At 42.5% G+C, this 18,024-nt stretch overlaps 1 protein-coding gene across 1 annotated transcript; it reads right to left on the bottom strand.

Moving 5' to 3' along the window:
• Positions 1-606: 606 nt before the first annotated feature.
• On the bottom strand, positions 607-15,979 carry TMPRSS3 (transmembrane serine protease 3). The gene is made up of 13 exons (XM_005151697.2): positions 15,962-15,979; positions 14,445-14,589; positions 12,365-12,475; positions 11,385-11,501; positions 10,201-10,324; positions 9,001-9,126; positions 8,243-8,286; positions 7,308-7,473; positions 6,287-6,456; positions 4,622-4,717; positions 3,386-3,528; positions 1,752-1,904; positions 607-627 (listed from the first exon to the last, which is right to left on the bottom strand). Exons 1-13 carry the CDS (start codon positions 15,977-15,979, stop codon positions 607-609), a joined length of 1,434 nt encoding a protein of 477 aa, XP_005151754.2.
• Positions 15,980-18,024: the final 2,045 nt, after the last annotated feature.

The following is an 18,024-nucleotide window of genomic DNA, read 5'->3' as shown; positions in this document are numbered from 1 at the left end:
GTTATTTACTGCAAGAATACATCTCTCAACTCCCTCATTTTTAGGGACTTAGTTCACAGCCACATGATAAAAGATTAGAATCCAGAGAATTTTTCTAAAAAGAGTTGAGCATACTTGCCAAATGCTTCCCAACTGCTACTTCCTGCTTGCTTTATGGCTTCAGAGAAAGCTACTGCACCCTGTGCAACACTGTGGACTTTATATATGAGTACTTCCAGGAAAGAAGTCTTCTTGCCATCTGGTTCTTGGAAGGTAAGTATTAAATAACAGCTAACAACCTGATCTGAAGTTGGTCTAGTCTTTTAACTCATTGCTCCTGAAAGACTTTATTGGGATAAAGCATCCTGGGTTATCAATCTTAGAGCTTTTTCTATGTGTGAAATTCATAGCTGACAGTAAATGCGCATGCCCAGCATCCAGCATCCAACTGCCTCTTCTATCCAAAAGAGGATGAATGTGCAGCAGTTTTCATTAAGTACAGCTACCAGTACCAAAAAGAAATGGTACAAAGTAGTCTGGGAAGGTACAAAGTTTGACACAGATGTCCAGAAGAGTGTGGTGAGTCCTTCTGTGGGCTGTGACTGTTCAGAAGCACCACCGCTCTCCTCAGGTCTGCAGCTCTTCTCTCTGTGAAGCAAAAGCAATTATACATCTATTCAAACACTTGTGTTGCTGCCTGTTGAACTCTGAAAGGGAATGAATATTTTTCCCCTGCTGTGCTAGGGTCACCAAAGGAACTGCAGGGCTCCTGGAGCCAGGACTACCAGCAGAAGAGTGTCAGGAAAACGCATCATCACCACCACCACAAGAGGTGTGATGTGGTCCAGTTCCTACTGTGTACACTGTTAACCCAAACAAATGCCAGCAGCTTCTCCCACCACTTTAGTTCATCGGTTTGCAGCCTGTGCTAAGACAGTAACATAAGGGTCATAAAGAAATATGTTTTCAGGGGATGGAGGAATATATTAGTAATAGTGGTAGATACTGCACACATGGGTCTCATACACAGAGGGAGGGGGTAGGCTTTGAAGCTTTGAAGGGGTATATTCTGTTTCCTTTTAGTTGGAAGGCTCATTAGCAGGCTATATGGGACATCCCCTTAAGGATGGTAGATAAAACCCAGGGCTAGCTGCAGATCCTTTCCATTCTGTAGGGATAACTGTGAGTCAGGCAGAACAGCCTAAACAGCTCTAGATGCCTCTGCTTAGGCAACAGATCCCTGCTTGGGATTCTTCCTGAAGCACAACTCTTCTGTTCAACTGATTCAACCCAGCATCTCTCTGGCAGCACTGGAGGGATGCTGACAGCAAGGAGCCTGGTCTCTGGAGAGTGGGTCACCCTTGGGTCAGGTGAAGGTGGCTGCAGTTTCCTCCTATTTCCTTAATCCTGCTCTTCCAGCCAACACTTCCCCAGTTCCTTTGGCCTCCTCAGCTTCAACTCCCAGGCTTTTGTGTAGCTGCCTCACAGCTTTCAGGTAAAGTCCCTTGCACCACCCCACTCTGTGCCTCCAGGCCCCCTCTCCAGTCACTCCCACCCCTATTGATACATGCTCTTCTCTCCTCTACAACGCTGCCCAGGGCTCCCTGCATCTTGCTCTCCCTGCCCTGCATGTGGACCTGCTGCAATCCCCACATATGCACACAGGATACATGTGTCCATACAACACAACTCAGCTGTGACAAATACAACCTAAACTATGTGGCAGAGCAAAGCAGCAAGCAGAGAGAGAGAGAGACAGGGCAAAACTACACCTCCATCTGTTCATGTATCCAGTCCAGGAAAGAGGTGGTTCGGCTGTAGACACCCGGCTTGTTCTTTTCTGCACAGCCCACTCCAAAGCTTGTGGTACCCACCAACTTCCAGATACTCCTATCTTCACATGCTAAAGGGCCCCCACTATCTCCCTGGAGGACAAAGAATTAGAACAAATGTTAGTGCCTCAGAAATGAAGTGGAAGATCTATTTGGGGGGTAGGGGGAGAGGCATAGTCTAGTAATTCAAAGTCTTCTGTATCTGCTCTGTTCTGGGTATTGTGAAAAGCATATGTAATGGTAGAAGTTGGAGACTTCTTAGAGATGTGTATTAGATCATACCTTTCTTTCCCTAATTAGCAGCACAGTACAAGAGAAGCAATGTTGAAGCCTGCTGTTAAACAACATTTAGGTGCTGTGGAGCATGCCTGTCCTGCATCAGGACACTGCTTACCTGCAGTCTTCACACCATGGTCTTGTTCTCTCACAGCTGCTTCTCTCAAAGAGCTCCTAGCTGTTGAGCTTGGCTGAGCTCAGGGTTGCAACAAGCTTGTACCCCTCCTCCTTCCCTGCCTGCTCCTGCCTGCAGTCTTACACAGTGCTTTTCTGTCCCTTTCCAGGCACTTTGCTAAGCAGATTGAACTCAGTGGACTCACATCTATGTACTGAAAACTACCAATTTATTTTGCTGGGGCAGTTTCCCTATGAGCATCAGCGTCAGCACAACAATGAAAAACAAGGGAAGTTGGAACAAATCTTTCCCTTTGGTGAGGATGGTTTGTTTTGTTGCTTGGAGCCATGTGCTGTGTGCTGCCTTTGGGCAGCTCCCATAGGCATAGTGACATGTTGGGGGGGGGAGTGCAAACAGGGGCACAAATGAATATCTACGCACCTCATGTCTTCTCTTTGTCTTGTTCCCTGTGAAATTGGGACTGAGCATACCTAGAAACACGAGTTCCTTCCTAGTTCTTGTACTTCATGCATGACTAGCTAGGTGAGTCCACATTAGTGTGTATGGGGATGAGACCTGGCACAAGGTGGGCACTGTCATGACTCTGACAGTGATTCTGAAGCATCACCACACTGTGTTGTGAAGGATGCTCTGATTCATCAGCACTATAAACGCTCTCTTCCGGAGTCATTAGCAGTCCTCGGAGTTATTCAGACACCTCTCCCTTTCTTCCTTCCCCTGCCTCACTCTACTCTTTCCAAAACCTCATGTTTCTTTATTGATGTACGCTTTGGCTGCTTTTAACCATGGGGTTTCTACACCTTGCAGGTCTCCGGAGCTGCTCACAGTGCAGTGCAGTACAATTCAGTGCAGTGCAGAGGCCACAGCCTGGGCAAGGAAAGGATGGCACCACACTGTACCACATGCAAGAAATTAAAAAATGTCTTAAGTAGATTTCGCTTCAGAAGTAGCAGATACGGGCCACAAAAGAAGCATAAGATGGGAATTGTAGCGTGTGAATGCATGTACATTCACTGATTGATATTCACGGTAAACAGAGTAAATGGCACAAAATCAAATGTTTGTCCAAGAAAAGCCTGGGAGTGCCTTCTGATAACTTATCAGTCATGTTTTTCCATTGCTGATGTTAATGAGCTCACTTGCAATTTGGAAACTTCCATACCTGGCACGTGTCTACCCCTCCCTTTAGGAAGCCAGCACAAAGCATTGAAGGAGTTATGATCCCTCCATAGACATCCCTGTGGTTGCAAATTGCATTAGAAATCAGAGGAACACCTGCATAATTCATGGTGTCAGATGTATCACCTGTTAGAAAAGGAAAAAAAAAACCACAAAACCAAAAACTCTCTACTGCAGAAACTAATCTCTAATTACACACAGAAAGTGTTTTAGTATGTGAAGAACTGGCAAGCCAGGGTGAAAGAAATGTGGTTTAAATGACACCAAACAAATAAAGGCAACTGGGTATCTCATCACATACAAAATCCAGTAACTAGTGACTCTGTAGAGATGTGGATTGTCACAATATGTAATACAAAGCTGTACCTTATATGTCTTTTACTTCAAACTAGAGAATCAATGACAGTAATGAACTTAAAAGTTGACTGGACACAGTCTTCTATACCAGTGCCAAAATTAATTTCAAATTTATCACCTGTTCTGTTAGTAAATCATCTGCAAATATCTGATTTATTTTATAAATATTTATTTTCTTCTGAGTCTAAACGGATAATTTCTGTAAATGGAAGTATTTGCACAATGTCCGTTGTCCGTTTATAGCTGACTTTTATGTGGTAAACCTTGCTTTCATTTTTTCCCCACCTTTCACTTTTACCAGTAGGTTAGGTAACATACTGTTCTTGTTCTCTGAACCATGGGAACACGTCAATTGAGACAAATGAAGAATGATAAAACCCAGTTACCTGAGAATTCAAGCATTTTCACATGGAAGTGATTCACTATAGATTATTGATTAATATGACCTGTGAGTAATGGTAAGAGAAAAAAAAAAGAATTCCCTATTCACAGATCTAATTTCCACATCATCCAACCAGCCTGAAAATGCATACATGCTGTCTCTGAGAAAATGGATGGTCGATTCTTGCTTTCAACCTGTGCTTTCTATGCTTGAAGTTATAAAGGACACCACGTATTTGACTGTGGCTGAGTACATTGATACTGTCCTCATACCATTTTCAACCTTCCCACAGAGTGTACCCATCCATTCCTCATGATAAGGGCTTGTAGAGCACTTTTACGTATTAGGGTAAGCATAAAATTTAGGAATAAGTCTTGTTCCCCTTCCCAAATACTCCAGAAAATTTAATATTCAACAACCAAGTCCTGTATTTACTGTATGTGAGGTGTAGTGTGATCAACAGCAGGTCATTTAAAATACCTCCTTCCACAGTTGCTCCCCATCCTGATACCCAGCACATTTTCCCTTCTGGGAACTGTTCACCAAAGTTAGGCAGACAAATTGGCTCTATGTGACCTGGTTTAAAAAAATAAAAAGAGAAAAATGCTTTTAAAATTTAGCATAATATTGTGACTCAGTAAAACTTTTGGCATGCAGTGAAGACTGGCAAAAGATTTGGCATGCCGTGAACTTTTTAGGAGCATCACCCACTCCCCACATAAACAGCTTGGCAGTTCTGCAGGTCTTTTGTCTTACAGCCAGTTTCATAGGTTTGAATCAATACCTACCCCAGGCCTAATTAGTTTCAAGTATGAAGCAACAAATGGAAGTGTTGGTACATCAATAAATTGAAGAATGAGCAAACAAGAAATGCACCATGTGTGCAGCTGACGGGTAGATAAGAGACCCCACAGCACACTGTCTGGGTAGAGAAGTGGCTTTAGCTAACCACGGCACAACTGCAGGGTGCCTTCTAACAGCTTTTGCGCAGTGGCACAAAAAGAGCCACATGTGCACATCTCTGCTCTCTTCTGAAAGGGCAACAAAACATCTTTTTTGCTTCCCACCAGTTGGCTTATGCCCTGGGGTATGCAATGCAGTGCAATATAAGCATCGTTTGATGCTTGCAGGAACAAACTGACATGTAAGGTGAGCTGGCACCGTGCAAAGGGAGGGAAGATACAAGGTATTACTGGGTAATTCCTAGTGATACAGCTCTGCACCGTGCAATGATCCCAGCTCAAGATACCAAGCACCCACTGTGGAGCCTCCAGGACCCTTGGCCTGCCCCCAGTCCCCACAGGGCATAGCAGGTATCTCACTCAGGTGCAGTGCTATAGCTGTTCTTGACAGACTCCCAAACTTCTCCCCAAAAGAAAACAGCACTAGCTGAGATATAAAGCAGAACAAACTCAAGCTTAATTTTCATTCAAGGTGGAAGTCTAAAGTATTCAAGAGAATTGATGTAGGAACTGACAGTCTGTATGTGTCAGAGAGAGCCAGCTCCCTTTGCAGAGAGCTCAGTGATTAGAAGGTATTGGCAGGTGGTCATTTCAATTCATACACATTATTTCAATTCACTAGCTGTGTCAGCTGTAGGTAACATCCTGCTGAGGAAACAAAAGTAGTTTTAATTTAAAAGCATCATTATATTTGAATTGCCTTTTCTTCTCTTTGAAATTTAAGCTTAACTTTCAGCTTTGGAAGCTGCTGGATCTCCACATACTCACAGAAAGGACAAAAATCTCAGTGACCTCCAAGTAAAATGAGGTGGGGTGTTTATTTTAGATAGGAAAAATATTTAGAAAGAATAAAGTTAATGTTTGCCTATTATTAAATGCCTTCAGTAAGCCAATACCAGAACAGACTGGGAACAACTTGCAGAGTGCTGTGACAGTGTTGTTGCTCTCTATGCCTGGATATTGAGATGATTTCTGAGGGATCTCTGCCAGTGTAGTCTGAACAGGGATCACTGCCTTGCTGTCACAGCAGCAAACTGGTTACATCCACACAGCACATCCACCATTGCTTGTAGAGGTGGTTCTGGGTCTGGCATAGGGCACTAACAGAAATTTTCCTGTCTGTGCTGGGAAAGAGCCTTCATTTTTTAGCTAGAAAGATTAAAAAGCTAAGGGGAGGAGTTACCATTGAGAGCAAGTGGTGCTGCCAGTTTCATCAATGCTATATCATTTCTCATTGTCTTGGGTTTATAATTTCGATGGTATATAATTTTTTCCACTGAATACGGGTGAACCTGGGTGTCTTGCTGAGTCACAAAACCAACCTGCACACTCCATGACTTCGGCAAGTACAGGCTGAAACAAAGAAGTAGGAGAGAGTGAAAAACCTTCAAGAAAGACTTCAGGTTGTCTAATTGCCCTCCAAACTTGCGAACCACATTAAACTCTACAGACAAATAGTGACGGTCCACTGTAATTGCTAACCTGTATATTAATCAAGTGAAATAATGTGAAAGTTGCCTGGAGTTTGTAGGAGTGAGAAGAGTGCTCCTGCACTACCAGCAACAAATATGGCTGCAAAACCAGACAACCCATTATAAAAGAGAAGACTATGTTTATAATTAAACAAAGAAGAGGAGTCTAAATTACAGTTTAGCATCTATTTACAACTCAAAGACTACATGAATGGCATAAAAATAAGCAGTGACTATGTGGTAAAGGGCACTAAGCACAGTACAACTTACTAACTACCACTGATTGATCCTGTGAACTTGAAAAGGATTGTGTAATTTATCTTAAAGCTCCAAGGTATTTGAGCAACCAAGTAAGAATTCTTGTACCTGTTAACTCAGACGCAATATACAGAAACCGCAGATCAGGATACCTAAAATCTAGCTCTTCAGTGTTGTTTTAAGCTGATTTCCCAGGAAGCCAGGAGTGCCCATAACATCTGAAAAGTGGGTCCCCTGATTGAGCCCACTTCCTGGGGAGAGTCTTTTTTTCAGTAGGGACTTACACAAGAAGGGGGAGAGGTGTTTTAAACGTAATGGAGCAAGCCCATGAAATAAGGATAACCCAGTCTCTTCTGCAGTTTGTTTCTTAGAAAAAGCACAGTGCATTAGCCCTCCTCTGCAGTGGCACCCCACACAGACATGCTGCAGGTGGGATCAGTGAGACACCCTGAACAAGACAGTTTAAGGACTTACTCGTAGACACAGTGGGCAGCTGTGATGATCCAGCGCGGGGTGATGACGGACCCTCCGCAGAGGTGCTGCCCATGGAACTGCAGGCTGACCTGCCAGGGCCACTGCTGGGGGGAGGACGCGTTGCCCCCCACGATCCGTGGCCTGTAGCTGGCCCGTGTCCCACATGCTGCCAGAAAGCAAAGGTTTGGGGTCCATGGAGGAAACACTGGCATGGTTTTTGTCATCTTCAGCCTTTCTGCTCTCAGCTTCGCTGAGGCTGGGAGGTCTCTGCAGCAGGACCACCCCCATCCCCATGGCCTACACCTTGAGCTGTAGCTGCTCAAGAGGTTTCTCCTCCTCCCTCCAATCCCTGCAGGATCGTGCTTGGCAGCCCCTATGGGGCTGTGAAGCTCACTCCTCCCAGGTAGATGCAGTCCTCAGCTGAGCTGTAACCTTATGGTTCTGCTCTCTTTAAATGCACAGGGTCCTAGGGTCCAAGGCCTCCAGACAGGCAAGTTGAAGCATGTCCTCTCCCCTGACAATTATTTTGCTGCTGGTTTTTTTTTTACTTTTCATATCCCAATCCAAAAACTAGCTGACATGGAGAGATGTGGGATGAAAGTTCAAATATTAAAACAAAATTTCCCTTTTCCTGATGAGATGGCAAAGAATTGGAATTACAGCATTAGTCCATGCACTCAAATCACGGTCTTAAACATCTACTTTCTACTGTGATTCTCACCAAAACACTCCTGCTCCAAACCTGATGCTCCTAATCTGCTCTCTCAGCCTATTCTCATTTTCTGAAGTTCGTTTAAATTTTATAAAAGAAATACAATTTTTCTTTGGTGTGATAAGCTGATGGTATAGTTTACCCTGGGTACACAGCTCTTCCCAACTCTTGCTATGCGGTAGATGAAGAAGGACAGTTTCATATTTTGTTTCCTGATTCTTACCCAAACATTTTAAGATGATCACATTGCCAGAAGTGCATTCCTCTCTAAGATGAGAAGACAGTGTAGTATTAGTTCCAATTCACAAATACTGGGCGTGTTTTCAATATCGCGACATCTTCCTTTACAGCTATGTGCACATAAATATAAGTAACTCATATTGAAAGAGGTACAAAGTCATGTACTCATCCAGTCTACTTAGGGCATTTAGCTGAAATGCTTAGGAGCTTAGACACCATTGGGAGCCTGCAGACCATATGCTGCCCCACTGAAGAGTGTCTTGCTCTTCTGCAAGGGGAGGCCCATCAGCAATTTTCAATGTGTGATCTGTAGACTCCTTGGATCCATAGCTTGCTTCTCAGTGAAAGGTAACTAAGAAAAGCAATTGTCAGGAGGAAGAAATGGGCCATAACGGGTTCATGAGCCCACTGGGAAATATCTAGGGATCTGTAAACTGAAACAAACTGCTTCACAATGGAAAAAAAGCGTGTTTGGTGTCTATCCATTTGCAAAAAAGGAATCACAGGACAAGTAGGCTTTTCAAATAGCTCAGTTTAAAGCCTTTGCTGATTTTGATGGGCCTTGGATCAGGCTCCAAATTTGTATTCCAGTAAGACTGCTACTGAACCTTGGTCTATGATGGATAACACTACCAACCATTTACCACTTGCCTGAAAAAACTGGCAACAATCTCAAACTGTTGATAATTCTGCTTCTATCGAATGCTCCCTTTCTGTCAGGGTGAACAAGCTGAGGCATACCTGAGGTTTGTTGCATTGTGCAGGGATGTAGCTTGATCAGCTGATAACCAGTCACTGAGGGATACGAAATGTCTTTGAAACTGTTTTTCAATGGCAGCCACGGGCAGGTAACCTGAACTCACGTAACTGCAAATAAACCATAAGCACAGCTTCCTCAGGCAGCATTTCAGTAATCTGCTTAAATAATTCAGGGGTTCTGCTAATGAAAAACCAGTGTTGCAACCACAATAATCAGACTTGGACACTTGATAAAGTAATTGCATCCCCCCCAAGAAACGTTTTTTATAACGTGCACGTATTTTGGCCGCAACCATGTGTGGAAGTCACAACATGCTGAGAGGCATTTAACTGGCTGAAAAAGTAAATTTTAATTCTAATATTGCAACAAAATCTTCATTGTAAGTGGTTAGCACATTTCCTGAAGCACTGGCAAGATCCTTGGCTCCTTTTTCTAGAGTTAAGTTTTGCAGCAGGAAGGATATAATTTGTTAGTTTTCTTATCCTTTTTTTTGTTGAACAATTGAGATGTATTTTATCCTAAGGGCAACAAGAATTTATTCAAAGAACCTTTATGCTGCTGACTGAAGTGTGCAAAAACCAGAATGGCACCATTAGAAGAAATAACAGCATCACTGCAAGTCACAGCTTCAAACTCTTTCTCAATTGTGTGAAAGTCAGATAAAGACATAGTGCTTTTTCAGGAATGGGATCAATCTGGTAAGAACTGCCTCGTCAGGCTCTTCTCCAGTTGTGAGGTGGACCTTAATTCCTAACAGAGGTCATGGCATAAATTGTAAATACATTTTTCCTATCATAATCCCTATTTCCTACTTTCCTATTTTCTACTTTGCAGAGAAAGTAAAAGAAATGGAGAATGCTCATATGTTTTTAGTGCCTCCATGACAGGCTGTAAGCTACTAGAGAGACAAGTAGGATTCAGACACTTGCATCCCATACAGAAGATTTAAGCAAGCCATTATATTTAGCCATCATCCCAGATTTATAGTAGTAAGAAATGGTATTTGCAGTGCACAAGTATTCACATAATTCCAAATCTCCTCAACCATATCATTTAAAGGTGGATTGGTAAATCCTTTTTCTTTTAAAGCACAGACTAACACGAGGTTTGGTTAGAAAGACTGAAAACCCCAAAGTTTGTTCAAAATGCCAAATAAAGTTTCTTCCATTTTATGTTCCTACCTTGAGAAACCCAGGTGTTTGCAGGTAGTGTTTCCATACTCTGCTTTCCAGTCATCAGAGCAGACTGTTCTCCAGGATCCGGAAGTGAACACTTGCAGCACTGCTTTTTTGCCACTCAACCTGACTTTGAGATTGTGGAAAAGAAAAGCCTGAGTGAGCTTTGAAGAAGAACCACTGGGTACAAAACAGTGTCAATATACTACTGTGGCATCCACATTTCTTAGCTCACTGAATTTTTACTGCTTGTGTTTTTCACCGCTTGGATCCTTTGACAGGTTTGGTTCTCTTTAAGGAAGGAACCAAGATATGCTGAGCTGCAGCAGCCAGGAATAAAAAGCCTATGCTCATGTCAATGGATGGGGGATGCTAGCTCTAATACAGATAGAGAAGACTGCATTGCCCTCCAGTGAGCCTAAGCAAGTCTTGCTGATTGCAGTGATTTGGAGCTACACATGCCTTGGCATCAAGGAAACCTATGATCAGGATAAATGGTGACAGGTGGTTGGTACATCCTGTGCTGCACAACACTGTCAGAGAGGTGGATGCACTCGCTCCAAGCCACCCCCGGAATCCTGTGGAGTTTCCTATCTGCTTCCTTCTCCTGAAATGGGGCTGGTGTGTCTAGGCTGATAAGCATATAAAGACTGGGGAGAGATGCACAGGTTCGGAGCTCATGACAGAGAGAAACTTAGACATGGGCCCATACATATGCATATGAAGCAGCAAACTCTGTAATACTCAATGCATAAAAGGCAGTGCTGATCGCTCCTGTTCCCACATTCCCTAAGATTATTACTGGCTTTTGCAATCTTCAAAACTACAAAGTGCAGCTGTGTGCCAGTGAGTACAGAGTACTGTATATACACACCACAGTGCAGTGATGGTACACCTTGCAGGTAGAGAAAATGCTAACAGTTGAGAAACATCTGGATTTCTAATGGAGAAACATACCCAAAATGGCAGTAGCAATATTCAGCAATCATCACATCTTAAGAGCAGTTTGATTTCTTAAAAAGTGTAAATCAATACCTCAGAGAGATTGTTCCTCTGAAGTGGTGATTTAGATAGTCCATCAGTCTCTATCTTTCTTGTCTCACCCAAACTCTTTACAACATGAATTTCTTGATAATGTGCCAGATGCTACAGGAGGAGGTAGGAGGGATTTATAACCAAATTTAAGTTACCACATCTGTACTCATCCTCCCCTTCTTTACAGTTGAAGACACCATTGCACCTGGCTGATTTCTGGATACACTTAAAGGATGATCTGCAGCGAAACTTCCCAATGCAGTTGTACTGGACTAACAAGAATGAAAGAAAACAAGGTGATGAAAATACACTTGGATATTAATCTAACACTTATGAATTCCATTATCTGGACAGATTTCTGTCTTGCTAATGAAAAGATAACTCTCGTACTCTAGGAACTTTTGAAATACAACCTTCAGGTGGCTACATGGTACTGTTAAATTCATCCATTAATGATGACTTGTAGGATGAGTCAGCCTTGCTATCTGTGCTGACTGCTTCCCAGATCTCTCTACTCAGTTTATGTTTCACTCCAGGGCAAGTTTCTGAGGCCTCAGCCTCTCAGCAGCAAAGCAAGGAGACCTTTGCAAAATACAGCCAGTGCACTTCCTTCCTGAGGAGCTGCCTCAGCCTCCCACAAGCTTACGGCGTGATGCTCTAGCATCAATGTATTTAGCACCTAGATGTGAGTAGGTCACACTTCCCAATCGCAACTAAACTCATTCTGTATTTTCTTTCCCTTTGTAAAAGTTGCTTGTGAAAGGGTAAAGTTTTTTTTGACTCCTTGAAAAGAAACTTAGAGATGTGAATTACAGGACAAGAATATGGTGTGTGCTACCTGAAGCCTCCCCCATAGCTTACTACCCAAAAAGAATCAGTGAAGTTTTACTAGAGAAAGGTTTCCTGGAGCTGTGGGTTCCCCTGTGCTGTAAATATTGCATCAACCCTCTCATGAGTGCTAGATCTATTTTATCCTTACATGTAAACAAAATTTAAAGCTGTCACACCATCAAGATTTTTACTTCAGCAAACAAGCCACAGTAGCAGTTTAATTCCATTCTAAGTAAAAGGCTCATGAAAAATTAAGCATTTGAAAGGTTAAGCGAGAACTTAATGAATAACTAATTATACTCACCACCCAGGCCAATGGCAACTGCTAGGATTACTGCAAGGAATAAACCACAGATATATGGAAAGTACTTCAGGGACATAAAAACATGGCACATTGAAGGTGGCTCGATATCTCCTAGAAACCAAACAAAGAGAACATCTTCTGTGAAGTTAAACCAGATTGAGTTTACAATGAAAAGATTGAGTTTGCAATGAAAAAGATTTATCTAACATTAAACTAGATGGCAGTAGTACCTCCTTCATATACTTCATGAGTTGACCTGACCCAGAGTGGTTTGGACCCCCCAGCTCAGGGGCTGAGAAGGCTCCAAGTGTTTTGGGGCTGACTGGTGCTCTCAGACACCTCTTCAGCATTTGCCTTAAGAGGGGTTTGAATCGTGCTCTTACAGAGTAGCTGGCCTGTTCTAAATGCAATCAAGCATATAAGCTCTAAATTAATTTTTATGGGCTACATCACACTGAAAAATGAAATTTGGACCTGTTTTTTTCTGTGAAAACAAGCCTGTGTGGAAAGTACAGGTATACTCTCTGAAGACTACAGAAAGCTCAAGTGGACTAAAATCCTTCCAGTGGAATCCTTTCAGTGGAATCCTTCCAGCGAAGACTAGTTTGAGACTCTTCCTTATGACTGTTCCTGCCTGTGATGCCTCCTGAATCTTGCTGGTACCAAGCCTGTGCCCGCAGTGCTCCCTCCAGCTATAGCCCCAGCTGGATGCTTCTCTGAACAATGGGACAGCTGAGTGTCCAGGACAAAGGAAATTTGGGATGAGGATGGAGACCACATAGTTCTGCCTTATGCACTGGGGAGCAAAGTCTAATGCTCAATACCTTCCTCCAGAGTTGGGGTAGCAGAGGCAGAGAAACTAGGAAGGGGAGCCTAAAGATTCGAACAGGAGCAAGGATATTAGAAAAAGAAAGGACTAAGTAGGTTTCCAGGACAAGAAGGAGGACAGTCATCAGTCCTTTTGGAATTGGAAGCAAGGTTAACTGTTAGAAATCTAAATTTGCAAAAAATTAGACCCCCAAACTGATCTTTACAAATGTGGGAAAACATGATCTGTTTGAAGTTTTGCTATAAAGACAAGGAGACAACTGAGCAATGGCTCAAGACTGAGTTTTGGGGTTTCAAGGGAACCAATGCAACTAAAGTTAAAATATACATAAGTAATAATTGCAGAATACATTTGATGATCTGAACCAGTCATGCTCACCAACCACCTCTATAGCTGACCTCACCTTAGTCGTATTGTCAACCTGGAAGACAACAAAGTCCACTGAAATTAATGAACAGTTCACTTGTTCCAAATGTATTCTGATACACAAACAGCAAACTATGGGATAATAGCATACACAGCTCATCATGGGCACAAACAGAAGCTGGCAGAACCTTGTCTTCAATTTTAATCCATGCAGCTCATCACCCCCTCATTCTTAAAGCTTTCCTCCTGAGATTGGCAGACACTTAAAATCAGTCAAAAATGAGATGTTTCTCCCATTGCTTATAAACTCACAAGTAAATTCCAACCTACACAAACTCTCTCAGCTTCAGCTGAGTAAGTGGTTTTGGCAATGGAGTTGGTGTCTGGTATGCTGGAAGCTTAGTCAGCTGTTCATTAGGTAGCTAATGAACTAGAAAATTGAATTGCTCTATCTTCATCCTTCATGTTCATCCCACCTCTGTTAAGATCAATGGTTATTTTTGCCATGAAACCTATGGGAAGTAGCAAACATGCATGCCATTCCTCCAAGGCTGCTGTACTGTATATTCAGGGTTTTTAATGGACCAATTTCCAGGTTAGTAAAATTTCACATAAGCTATTCCAAAATGTGTCTGAAAAGTGTGGGCAATGTGGTTGACGTGTGCGAATACCCTGGCTGTGGAAAATGCTTGTGTATGCAACTGACACAAGATGTCATTGCCTCTTAATATGCTGGCAAACCTCACAGCTGGAGAATGATGTTGTGTTTCTTCTTCCTCTAAGTGATTTCTTTCTCTGACTTAGTGGGCAAGCATAGTTCTGCAAGGCTAAAACCTACATTAGGCATTAGATTACAAAGGTCAAAAAGCTGTGCAGTATCCCTACCACATCCATCTGCAGTGGGGTCCACTTTTGCTTGTGGTATGCAGAAAAATCTTTTGAAGGAAAATTCTATTTCCGGGACTGGTGGTTCATCTTCTGTAATAGAGATGACTTCAAGACTTCCAGTAGTGGGGTTTGTCTCTTGTACCTGACTCAACTGGATTAAAAAAAAAAACAAAAAGAAAAAAGAGAAGATAATCACATTGAATCATAGAATGGTTTAATTGCAAAGGACCTTCAAAGGTCATCTAGTCCAACCCCCCTGCAATGAGAAGGGACATCCAGCCTGGCCTTGAATGTCTCCAGGAATGGGGCACCTACCACCTCCCTGGGCAACCTGTTCCAGTGTTTAACCACCTTCATTGTAAAAGATTTCTTCCTTATGTCCAGTCTAAATGTACCCTCTTTCAACCTGAAGCCATTACCCCTTGTCCTATTGCAACAGGCCCTACTAAAAAGTTTGTCTTCATCTTTCTTATAAGCCCCTATAGGTACTGGAAGGCTGCTAAAAGATCACCCTGGAACCTTCTCTTCTCCAGGCTGAACAACCCAAACTCTCTCAGCCTGTCTTCATAGGAGGGGTGCTCCAGCCCTGTGATAATTTCTGTGGTTCTCTTTTGGACCCACTTCAAAAGGTTCATATTTTTTCCTGTGCTGAGGACTCCAGAGCTGGACAGAGTCAAGTGAGTTGCGTACTTAATGTTCATGAGAGGAGCTTTTACAATTAATTGAACAGCAAACTATTGAAGTTGATTTTTGTTAAAATTTGTCCAAGTAGCTGCTTTTAAAATCTGGAAGTGTGAATCCACCCCCTGCTCTCTACTGTCAATAGGAAACAACAGAGACTAAAAAGCATATAACAGCTACACATCACCTGACAGGATCTTAGTGCAGGGGCCCACTAAATTTTACTCCAGAAAATCTTTGATCGCTTTCCACACAGTGAAAAACAATTGAACCAAGCTATGCTAGAATTCAGGGTAAATAGATTTGCAATGTTAATTTCAGACTCTGGTTATGCATGCTGTCACTTGCAAAAGAAATCAGATTTTTGAACTCACGGTGGTGTGAAATAGGTCCAGGTTTGTTAAGAACAGTGGAACTGGTAAGCTGTAAAAGCAGTGTGTTTGCAGAGTCAGTTCCAGAAAATGCTCACAATGCTACATTTCAGGCAAAAAATACATATTTTATCTGCAGCACTTTAAGTCACCTGGAATATTATTTCACCTTTCAGCAAACAAGTACAATAAGTTTTATACTCTTTCATTTGCTAAATTTCATGTACGTTTCAATGAACGTAAATTAAACTTTATATAGAGGCTTCTGGCTTTAAAGCAGAGAAAAGGACAGCTTGCTGTGTATGATTTTAAATATATGTATATATTAAAAAAAGCCTTGTAACTGGTGCATAGGTTGTCCATCAGAAAACAAAACAGCATTGTGAAGTATACCACATGAAATCTAGACACTGGTGTGTTGTTTATTTAGATGTTACCACATGCTCCCAAAGCTTCACTCACCTCTTCCTGAGAAGTCATAGCTAAAAGCAAAACTGTTTTCTTTCTTCATTATCAAAAGAAACCACAAGGAAATTCTGAGGTTGCTAAGCCAATCTGCTCTGGAAAGGTTTTCAGGGAGACGCTGTGGCTGCCTGTTCAGTCATCTGTTGCATATGGCATTATGGCAGCAGCCTGTGTAATTCAACCTGGTGACAGGTATCCGGTAGCCCTGGATGGCATGGCTATGGAAAGAAGATAAAAATTCAGCATGCTTTTTAATTAGCCTAAGAAGGTCAGTTAATATTGTAGTGTTTGCAAACCTTTCTGTAACCCCTCAGCAAAGAAGCATCACCACAGCTGATGAGCACATGCTCATCTTTTATCAAGGCTTGTGCAGCTGAGGAGTCTGACGATAGCTGTGGGTGGCACAGGGCTGAAGCTCCAGGTGCTTTATCTCAGCAGCACACAAAGCCAGAGCAATTGTATTGCATGTTACTTGTGGTTATTTGTTGAGGGTTTTTTCCCTTTCCTCTTGTAGTCTTATATTCTCTCCCCTTGTAATTTCCCTTATCATTATTATTATTAGTAGTAGTATTATATTGTACTTTAGTTATTAATCTATTCTTATCTCAACTTTTTACATGCTTTAGATTGTCCTCCCCGTTCCACCTGGGGAGGGTGAACGAATGGCTGCATGGTACTTAGTTACCAGCTGGATTTAAACCATGACAGTCCTGAATAACTTATGGTATAATATATATAATTAAATACTGCAAAACATTTTGGAAGCACCTTGCAAGCAGTATCTCATGCTTCTGAAGTATCAACTCATTTGTACTCTGGGATTTAGAAAATGAAAATGTATGCTCAGCTTCATAAAATGCTCAAAATAAGTAAAAATTTAGCTGTTTGTTGGTTTCAGGTTTTCTTTCTAAGAAGACAAATTGATGACAGAAGGGAGGGTGGAAGGAAGAAGGAGGATGACAGATGAAGCAAAAAGGCCATGATAATTTAGGTGAAACTAGGTTCCTGAGAGAACAGGGAAGAAATGAAGGTTTTCCATGCAAAAATACAGTTGCAATGAGAGAAGCTCTTCAGTCTCTTTGCTGTGCATAATGGAAACTGGCACTTCCAAAGGAAAAGCTGCCACATCATGATCCTGTTAACTGTTCACATTCAGGCCATGACATCAAGACTTCATCATCTCTTATGCCACCCTTTCTGCAGCCTTCCCTGGAAATGGGCAACACAGGGGGACATAACAAAAAGTATAAAAAAGAAAGCAGATCAGCAGTTCAGGTGAGCCTTTCAGCCTATGGGGTGAGGTGTCCTGTCCTTCCCAGGGAGCTGTGGTACCTGCAATGACGACAGCCCAAGCCCGACAAAATTGTCTCCAACCATTTCACCTGCTCTGGCCATTCCAGAAACACTGGGGATCAGACAGTACAGGTATGCAAAGGCTCCTGTGGGACCTGGTACCAATGGAAAGGACAGGTCACCCTACTGTCACCCTGAGCTGCCCCAAGCCCAGCCTCAGGGTGTGATGTCCTGATGGGTTTGACCTTGAACAGTTGGCTGGTTCATCGCCTTTGCCTGAAAAGACCAAAGCAGGAGCTATGTAGAATAGGGAAGGGGGGGGGGGGGGGGGGGGGGGGAACGACACACACATGAAAACCAAGCCCCAAAGGATAGAATGTGCCGTACAGACTAACTTCTTACATGTTTCAGGACATCCCTTGCTCACCTCCCCCCTGCTGCAGTAGCAGGTAGATTTCCTGGTTTTCAGAAGACTATTTAAAGTGCAAGGTTAGAAGATTCTGTCTCAGACCTGTCAGTCCACCCTGTGGTGTTTGCCTTTGGACTACTAGTTTTGTTCTGCTGGAGTGGATGGGAAATGCATGAAGATAACTTTTGATTTTTTAACTACCCTGAAACAAAACTTCAGAGATGCAGATACTACGAAAACAGGATGTCAGCTTTTGTCAGAGAAGATCACAGGAGGTTTCAGGGTTTTTGTATTTTAGTTGCCTCTTTCTCATTTTCTTATTCCCTCCCATCCTCCTCCCACCTCACAATTTCTCATA

This window comes from Melopsittacus undulatus, chromosome 2 (genome assembly GCF_012275295.1).
Source record: "Melopsittacus undulatus isolate bMelUnd1 chromosome 2, bMelUnd1.mat.Z, whole genome shotgun sequence".
NCBI lineage: Eukaryota > Metazoa > Chordata > Aves > Psittaciformes > Psittaculidae > Melopsittacus > Melopsittacus undulatus.
This window is presented reverse-complemented; position numbering and strand designations above follow the sequence as displayed.

Coding starts and splice junctions, on each gene's coding strand:
- TMPRSS3 (XM_005151697.2), bottom strand. Junction 7,474..8,242: donor GATCATCTTAAAATGTTTGG/GTAAGAATCAGG, acceptor GCTTTCTGGCAG/CATGTGGGACACGGGCCAGC. Junction 4,718..6,286: donor AGCACCACTTGCTCTCAATG/GTAACTCCTCCC, acceptor TTTTTAAACCAG/GTCACATAGAGCCAATTTGT.